Source organism: Seriola dumerili, unplaced genomic scaffold (genome assembly GCF_002260705.1).
Source record: "Seriola dumerili isolate Sdu_G_001 unplaced genomic scaffold, Sdu_1.0 BDQW01000017.1, whole genome shotgun sequence".
NCBI classification, from domain to species: Eukaryota; Metazoa; Chordata; class Actinopteri; order Carangiformes; family Carangidae; genus Seriola; species Seriola dumerili.
Genome location: NW_019174272.1, coordinates 3575408 through 3585114, shown reverse-complemented (window position 1 = coordinate 3585114; position 9707 = coordinate 3575408). Strand labels below are relative to the sequence as shown.

General features: G+C 40.8%; 1 protein-coding gene across 1 annotated transcript in view; it reads left to right on the top strand.

Moving 5' to 3' along the window:
- mctp1 (multiple C2 and transmembrane domain containing 1) overlaps nucleotides 1-9707 on the top strand; it is a 135163-nt gene continuing 125456 nt past the window's right edge. Inside the window, exon 1 of the mRNA XM_022758271.1 lies at nucleotides 1-986. Within this exon, the coding sequence (XP_022613992.1) occupies nucleotides 450-986 (537 nt within the window). The 5' untranslated portion in view covers nucleotides 1-449. The remainder of the gene's footprint in view (nucleotides 987-9707) is intronic.

Sequence of the window (9707 nt, the reverse complement as noted above, 5' to 3'; positions counted from 1 at the left end):
ACCCTTCGTCCTTCATTTGAATAGAACAATTAATGAGGAAGTTTGCTAAAAACCCTGGTTAAGCACAGTGGACAGAGCAGAGGCGCAAAGACCGACAACAGCCACGCAGAGCATTTACCAAGCATTTTTAGATAATCTTACAGAAGTCACTGCATGTGCTCCAACTTCACCACAGAGATGAGATAAACCTCCAATTGACGAGACTAATGCTTGCCGTCTAACAAGCGTGCTGCACAGAGTGTGACACAAAAATGACAGTATTGCTTGCATAGGCATTCTGCAAGGTTCGTTGTGAGACTAACTCCCCCTTCATCATCACACTGTGCGTTTCCTTCTTGGCGCTCTAAACTGATCATCAGTGGAAGTACTCCCGAGCTGCAGCAGCCCAACTGTGACATCCTTCCACTACACAGAGTGTGCTCAGGCTGGCTGGCTGCTGCACAGGCACCATGGAGCAAAAATCACCTAAGGATGAGAGCACCGCCAAAGGACAAGAGTCTCTGTCCTACCAGCGGAGGATGTGGAAGAATTTCCAGGAGAAAACCAAGCCATGGCTGAGTCCTAAACTGGGATCGGAGCGTCGCGGTGCCGGGGGCGCGGAGGGCAGCAAGAAGGAATCGGGGCTATGGATGTTTAAGAAGAAAAAGAAACAACTGGACCGCGTGTTCTCGTCGTCTCAGCCGAATCTGTGCTGCTCTACGCCGGTGTCCTTTGAAGGAGATAAGAAGTCAATGGGAGGTGACGCGGTCCCCGGCACCAGCAAAGACGGACAGCCCCTGCTACATACCCTTGGCGCAGCTTCTGGGGCCACAGGGAGCAAGCCTGAGCTGACTGCTCACGGAAGCCCCAAACTCCCCGTATCCCAGCTGATCACGTACCAGCAGAAGAGCTCTTCTCTCGGCTCGGCGTGCTTCGAGAAACTGGTAGTGGACCCGGCCGCGGTGGTGGGAGAGGAGGAGCAGCTGCGTAAAAACGCAAGTGATTCTGTGAGTAAAAACACATGTGGTAAAACACTCATCTGGTAAATTCTCTGGAAGACTATAGCAGATATTAAAATCCATAACGATAGGCGACATTGCCCTGGAAATTAAATAAAGGAAACAAGTTTCATGGTGATGGTGCTGCGAGGTGCTCAATCATGTGAGAGCGCTCATCGTTTTGCCAGTTGACTGCTTTCTTTACTCATGTCCTGTATAGCTTGAAGGTCTGCATGGACCAGATGACAACCAATGCAAGTGTAGGCCTGTGTAATCATCACTAACAACAAGCTTACCTCACAACCTGCTAGTGTTGATATGTTACCATTACAGCTACCTCTGCTACATAGCTGGCAGAGTAAGGTTATTTTCTGTAACTGAAAATCTTATTTCAACACAGGCTACATGCTCTGATATTATTAAAGGTCTGCTTTTGTATGCTCAGACCCCTTTCTTCCAGAATAGGGTTTGTCCCCTAGCTTCACAGTCCATCTGTCACAGTGTCCTTGCCTGGAGACTGAGGCTGCAACAGGCCCTGTGTATGCTCAAGGGTCCATCGTGTCTTTCCTTTTCAATGAAATGTGGCCCAGTGTGCAAATGGATATCAGGCAAGCCACCAGTAGTGTTGGCAAATTGATGACAGGTATATTCCCACATCACTCAACATGCTGAGTCAGGGTGCCCCAGGAGAAACTCAGTGAAAGGGATATATCAGCTAGAGTAAGCTAGACTGTAAAGGCTATAGGCACAAAAATGACAAACAGTATATACGAAAAGGTCTAAGAGAAAATGTGAATTTGTAAGTCTTAGTCAGATCACGTGGAAAATGCTGACTGATGTGAGTAATAATTGAGTAAAAAATCTTGAAGGTGATGCCTGGACCCATGCCTTATCCCCTGATAGTAATGCCATTCATGAGACCTACAGCAGGTCTTGTCATTTTAGACAGGCTGTCTTGATGTTTATCACTACTGACAATTATGAAGACATAGTACTATGTGTGAAAGCCCATAAGTGCATTCTGCTTCAGTGGCCGCAGTTATTGCAAAGCTTTTCATCTCACCACTCTAGAAGTGCTCCAGACCTGTTTCTGAGCATCATCCAGATCGCTGTCTAAAAGTGATTTAGCATACAAGAACACCTCTCCCCACTGAAGTTGATGCCAAAGATCTCCTATCCATTAAATCTGTAGAAGTGTAATACACTCAGCTGAAAGGGTAAAAGAAAGCAAGTATAAATGACTTCATTGAAATTGATCTTGCAGATTCATCACAGCACTTAGTCTACCAGGTCAGTTACATAATTGAAAGGGATCTCATTTTGCCAAATAAAGTTCTAGCATTCGGCTGGAGCCATTGGTTACCTCCTGTTGTTGCCAGTTTTATCCAAGCATCTGATGTGCATCTGATTTTCCACATCTACAAAAAAGAGAGCAGTGGTAAACCCTACTTACAGTGACAGCATCATCTTCTTGGGTTATAGTGAGAGTCATTTTTTGTTAGCTGTATGCATGTATGATCACAGATATAAGATACAGAGTATGATCTATCTATCATATAATGAGGTCAGAGGAAGAAGAAATGAGAAAAAGGGATGAGATGACAGGTAATGAGAGGAAATACATGTAATAAAGACTGATCAGACAGGTTCAGAGATAATGAAAGGTGATGACATGAGATTAAATGAGGTGAGATAAAAGATGATGTGAAGTGATAAAAGAAAATTAAGATGAAAGGAAAAAAATTTAAAGAGATGAGAACAGATAAGATGAGATTACACATATCTCATCAATAACTGAGGAAAATAATATAATATAATTATAATTATACTATAGCTAAAATGCCTATGTTTGATATATTTTTGCATGTGCATTTTTGTGCATGTACTTTGATTTCATATTTTTGCATGTGCATATTGATGAAGCACTTACCTGCTTCCTAAACACTTTCCTGTCCCATCAAGGATTAGAACTCAAAGTCAGACATGTTTACAGTCATCCACATACCCAGTATTAGGTGAGTGTGTACAACTTCTCATTACTAAATAGAGCATAAAGCTCCAAGCACCAATTTCATAAATTAAATAAGAATATATAGAACACAACAACCAAAAAGCCATTTCACATTGGAAAATGAGTGATGGAAGGGATTAATGCCAAGTTCTGGAAGTCATTTCATTATTGACTCAGTGGCGTTAAAAAAAAGCACATTTAACTTTTGCTGCTTGCAATGCAGGGCAGTTGGAGTGTGTGTGTGTGTGTGCATTTCTAAATGTTAGTGAAGGCGACAGTAAACCATGGGACAGGGAGAAGCACCTGCTGAAGTAGAATATTATAAGAGTCATCTTCCTGGTCACCAATTTCCAAACCCTGCTAGTTGCAATTCTGTTACCTTTCCTAAATATATATCATAGCTACATCATAATGATGCATCAGATTGTGCCCAGTGATTGTGCCAATTGAGATACACATTCTCGATTTCACACTCCTCTTGTCCTTCTCTGGGTTGGTTAGCTCTCCAACCTTCAGTCTTGAGCAGAGTTGCCCTTCTATCATTACCTGATTGACCTGCTAGAAGCCCAGTGTCACGTTGAGCATTACTTTAAAATACCATAATATTGGCGGGAGGTATTGGCATATTTTTCTAGCAGAACCAAAGAATTGTGAGTGTAGGTTCTGAATTCCAATGAATTAATAGCCTGTGCATTCATAGTATCTAGAACCCTATGTTAACTGGGTGGGGAGGCAATTTAAATCACTGGTAAATAACTTTTCTCAAAAAACGCTTGTGCTGCCTCAAGATTTCTGTCTCTTTGTGGCTCTGTTTTAGACAACTGCAGCTGTGCTTAGATTTACGTCTTGCCACTCAGCCTACCATGTTTGGCATGATACAGGTTTCTACTCCTCATTCTGCTTCCCTCCAACTGTTTTTCTTCCTATTACAAATCAAATGAGTTTGGCCTTAACGTGTTACTTTATCAGCCTGCAAGATATCCTCAGTTTCACTCTGAATCAATCAATTTACTAACAGCTGGATGCTGGAAGAGATATGCATAAAGGATAGAAATCTAAAAAAAAATGTTTTCTGATTTAAGTGGATAGCTGCAAGTTAAAGGGGTAATTGAGACTATTCACTTTTAAACATGTACAGTTGGGTTCAAAAGTCTCAACTCCCTTATATTTTAATGTAAACCTGGAAATACTCAGAAAGTTTGAGGTTTCAGAAATATTTGACATGTAAAATATTTGACATGTAAAATGGAGAAGAAATATTTAAGATTCTGCACTGTTTCGAGGTCAGCTATCAGTTTGAAGAATGCGTTCAGATGACACTCAGGTCGATTTGATCAGAGACTGGTTCAAATAACTCAACTTGCAGTCAGTGGTCACCTGCTATAAATAAGGCTGTGCCTCAACTTTCCAGCAGATCATTGCTGTCAAAGTAGCATTGTTCTAGTGGGAAAAATGAAAGTAGAACTAAGTGAAAGAGTCAGAAGTCAAAAAACTGTCAGAAGTCGATTCATGGCTAGACTAAAGGTTTCTAAGGGGGCAGTGCATGGAACTCTAAAACGCTTTGCAGAAATTGGATTAGTTATATCCAAAGCACAATCAGACAGACCAAAGGTACACATTGTCAGAAGATCAATACATGAAGCTTAGTTCCCTGACGGATAGAAAAACAGCTTCATCACAAACACAGAATTGGCTAAATAAAACTCCAGTCAGCAAAAGTACTGTCAAAAGGAGGCTGTCTTGTGGTGGTCTCAGAGGATGAGTAGCAGTTTCTAAACCACTTTTCAGGAGGAGAAACAAGGCCATATACTTGGGATGGGCTAAGAAATATGAGCATTTCACAGTGGATAACTGGAAAAAAGTCCTATTAACTGATGAATCCAAATTTGCGATTTATGGCAGTAACAGAAGGATGTATGTCATGAGACAAAAAGTAGAGAGAGAGTGTATCAAATGAATATTGAAGTCTGGGGGAGTTTTGTCTGGAGTTTGACACCTGCACCAAACTGACTACAAGAAGTACTACGCCATTCTTTAGAGACATGCTGTACCCTCTGGTTTGCATCTTTGTGGGGAAGGATTCATATTGCAGCAGGATAATGTCCCCCATCACTCCTCAAAGCTTTGCAAGAACTCCTTGAAGAGCAAAGATGACCAAAGAGTCCTGACTGTCATGTACCTTTCCTCCACAGTCACTTGAACTAACCCTTCTGAACATTTATGGGGGCATTTGAAGACGAAGAAAGCCTGCTGGGTTTTGTACAAACATGGAGTCCATGCCGCCTTGAGTGCATGATGTCATTACAGCAAAAGGAGCACATATCAAATACAAGACATTGTGCAATTTGTTACACTTTTCAAAGAATATTTTTTTTATTGAAATATGGTTACAATGTAAAATGTATGACATCCTAAACAAATGCAAAAAAGAATGATCTTGACTAGTGTGTCTCAGACTTTTGAACCCCCACTGTAAAATATTTGAAATTCAAGAAGTAGATACAACACTTAACACCTGAATTAATTAGCTTAATTAGCTAACAGCAAAAATACATTGAGAAATGTTTTTCTAGTGATAACACTGGTACTCAGGTCAGACACCTATATCACCACACCTGAAGAAGAGCTCGGGTCCTTAAATTAAAGGAAACCACCGGAGTTCAAAGGTGAACGGACCTAACACTTTCGCGGCTAACTGTTAGCTTGTGGCGAGCCGTTGGCCTACTGTCCCACGGGCTGCATCTGCTGCTAACGCCTGTCTGGACCGTTGTTTGGGACAAACAAACCGACCGATATCCACCCACGGCGTTACACAGTCCGTTCAGACTAGGATGGAAAGCGTTTGAGAGTGCTTTGGTTAGACACGGGTTAGCAAGTCAAGGCATTCGCTGCATGTCTCCTGATATTACTTTTGTAGCTCAGTGCGCGGGCATGGGCTACCTGCCTCAGCATTTGATGCCTTCAAACATCACCTGACTTTTGGTGCCTGCTCTGCCTTGTGTAAAATCTGTTTCCCATGCTTATGAACATGTGCATCTGCAAACATCGACGAGCCAGGTTAGTGCAGCTGCCATTCTGCAAGTGCTGTAATGATTACCCTGAGATCGCCCAAATATTAAATGGTGAGTAACGCACTATTTTCACGACTAGTATGTGGTTTTGTCTATGTTTTGTTACTTTTAGTGTCTCCGTCCAAGGTTTTGAGTGGTGCATGTGAATTGTAAATAATCCTGTGTGTGAGGTGGGGCAGCATCCAGGCCATGAGTAGTAGGCTAACTAAATGGACATCAGTGGGATCATCCTGATACAGAGCAGCTGGCCATCTCCAGTCAGTTTAGTTGTATGAACCAAATTACTGTTGTTTCTGAGTGTTTTCTAGTTTTCTAATGAATATCCAGTTTATAATATTCACAACATACAGCGTATTTTCATATCTCTTTAATAAAAAAGAAATTTCATTTTAATAAAACTGGCTATTAGACAAAAAAAAAAAAAAACTCAGTACTGCTTCCAGTTCTCATTCATTCCGTCCTCCATCATTCTGCTCAGCTCATATGGAGTACTTTAAAATATTTAACACATATGAAGCAGGGAAGTAGGTTTTTGTGTCACAGAGACTATACACTCACTGCCTAATGCTAAATATATCCAATGTAAAAGATGTGTATTGGGTGTTTCCAACCATGTAACTGTCTCATGCACAAGATGAATGGTAATGTTTGAAGACAATACACTTGTTTTGATGAACATGGCCTGCACAAGTGCTCCAATCATTTAAACTAAAAGTTAGTATATGGCTTTTTCTGATATTGCAGTATCTGGATAAATATTACGTTAATAATCCGTCATACATTTAGTCGTTGCAGAATCGTGACTTGTTATGTCTCCATTTCCTCATGTAAACATTTTGTCAAGGTTTAATGTGAAAAGGCGAGTCATGTCATCTTTCTGAACCACTCCTTTATAGCTTGTAGATTGGTCTAGCTGCTGTAGCTTCATTGAATTTCAGTGGGTTTTTTTTCTGACTAAAATCTGAAAAACCTTTTGTAAACTGACCTTGTTAGACTGGCAAGGCCAGACAAGTGGTCCAATTGATTAAACTGTTTACTTTTACTGAAGGGATATCAGAATCATGAACGGTAGCTTACAGTTGTCAATACATATTGCATATCAGATACAGTAATTTTGTGATGACTTTGGTTATTGTCCTTTTGATAATGCAGTGACTGTGAAATGAAGCATGTTTGGATGTCCTTTAGGAAAAGCTGCTTTATTTTTGAATGTTGTCTGAGCTGTGTTGTGAGAGTAACATTATGGCCATTTGGGAACAGCCTGTGGCCTGGTTTGGGAAGTGTCCTGATGACAGCTTATATTAGGATTCATTACAGCCTGGGAGGATGGGGCATCAGTTGTAACAGACACTGACAGGCACATGATTGATGCTGACCTCAAAGGTGTCTGGGCAACGAGAACTAGCAGGAAAAAATTCACACTGGTGAAAGTATGACTGACGCCATTTGGTGATGTTGATGGATTTTAGCTCTCACTTTCTTATTAAGTGTCTTGAACTGACTGCTTCCCACTCATCTGAGCACACCAGTTTCTCTGCCACTGACATCTGTGAAAAAAATGTGATCGACAATTTGTGTGGTGGGCAGGAAAATTAAATTTTAGTTTAAGGAGGTGGCCAATGGCTCAGTCATTTCTAGTGTTTACTAAAGGCCTGGAGGCTAATTATGTCCAATCCCTTTGTCGTAGCTTTGTCTGTGCTCTCAAGGACTGTCATGACTGTCAGCATTTTAGGACATGCAACTTAGGTCCACTGAAAACTTTAAGTGCTGATATGTGTGAGTATTATCTGTAAGCCATGCCATGAATTAGCGACCCTGATAGCAAAGGGTCTCCCTGCTCCCTCCCTCCTTTCTGCTTATTATAGCCCGGAAAAAGATTGAAGATCATTTAATCTCTTTTTTGTGCCTCTGGACATTTTCATGTTGGATTCTTTCCATGTTTTCCCTTTTTAAAGATGTTTTTATCTTTCATAGTTTATTCACATTACTGGAGTAGCTTGAGTAAATCTTGATTTAAATGCTTTGCCTCAGTTCATGATTTGCTTTAGCCATGGAACGGTTATACTATGAATGAATATTTAAACATTAATCAAGAATTGATAGTGTGACTGCAAAAGCTGGAAGTGGAACAAAAAAAAGTTTCTCTCCCTGTATTTAACTAATAAGTAATTAATTTTACTATCAGTTAAGTCTTTCAGCACCCAATTCAACAGCTAGTTTATATTTCACTTGATCAAATTATTTATCTTTTTTATTATTATTATTATTATTATTATTATTATTATTATTATTATTATGCTGTTCTCTGCCTGTCAATCATTTAGTACACTTTGAAGTGTTCCTGTAGCAAAGTCACAAATCTTGTGTTTTTGTCAGTCCTTGCCCTCAGTGATCCAAAAAAAGCTCCCCGTTTTCATACTTCCATCAATCCTCAGCAAGTCCTTGAAGGATAACCTTACCTGCATTGTCTCCCTGATCTATCTCACATCTCTCCTCTGCTGATCCCAGCCTTAGTCGCTCAGATAACGACACTCCTCCCTTACAAGAGCTTTCTGAGGACAAATCCAAAGTATATCCTGGCCTGTCAGAAGAACAGTCTGTGTACTGCAAGATGGGAGCTCTGACTGTGACATTGTGTTACCCTTTAGCATTGTTCTCTCCAGTCTCAGTCAGTCCCATTGTACAGTCTCATACACACACACACCTAAGCACATAAACATGCAACTATGGTATACACAGGCATGCACATCCTACACTCACTGATCTGAGGCCCGATTGTTATTGTAAACAAGATCAACTATGACAGTGTAGACTTCTAAATGACTCAGGCATACCAACGTACCTTCCTGAATGGCAGCTTTACACAGATGGAGAAAAAGTGATTGATGTGGCTCTGGTATTACTCTCAGAACCAACTCCCTCCTCCTCCTCTCTCTTAATACAGCAACATGCAATGATCAAGCACACAACAATACACATTAACAAAGGCCAAAAGCAGTGGCAGATATGATTGTCAGTCATAGTAATGACAGAGCAGAAAGAGATGGATCAGCCTTTAAATCTTTAGATGGAGCCAGGGAATTAGCTTTCTAACTCTGCTGCCCTCCTACATAGATTAATCATCAAGTCGAGGCAGAACTAAACGGTGGCTCAGCGTAGGAAGGCTATGTGTATGTATGTGTAGCGAGGGTCAAATTACAGATGACGTCCTTTTTATATACAGTCTATGATGACATCCAACAATAGCCTGCTATGTGATATTTGTTGAATATCAGGAAGCAGGTGTTTGTGTAAAAGGATAGGTTGAGTGATGGTGTAATTTTCTTGTTTAAGAGCGCAAACAGAGACAGTGAAAATTTAACAATTGAGCAGCCAAGCTATGACAGTTTTTATAAGTGGGTCAGATGCACAAGATGAAAGCAAGGACAAACCCAGGCAGGCAGGCAGACAGACAAGAATAAAATGGCACAGGTGGGCTGTGGTCATTTTTTTCAGGACAAAACAACACATGCTTACCAAAGGCTGTGGGATGCTTTCCCTACTCCTCATGCTAATCAAACATAGGAAATTTGCAACTCAATGTAGACCCCACTTCCTCAGTGGTGAGTGTATATTGAATATTTGCAAATTAGCTTCCCTGTAGCATAT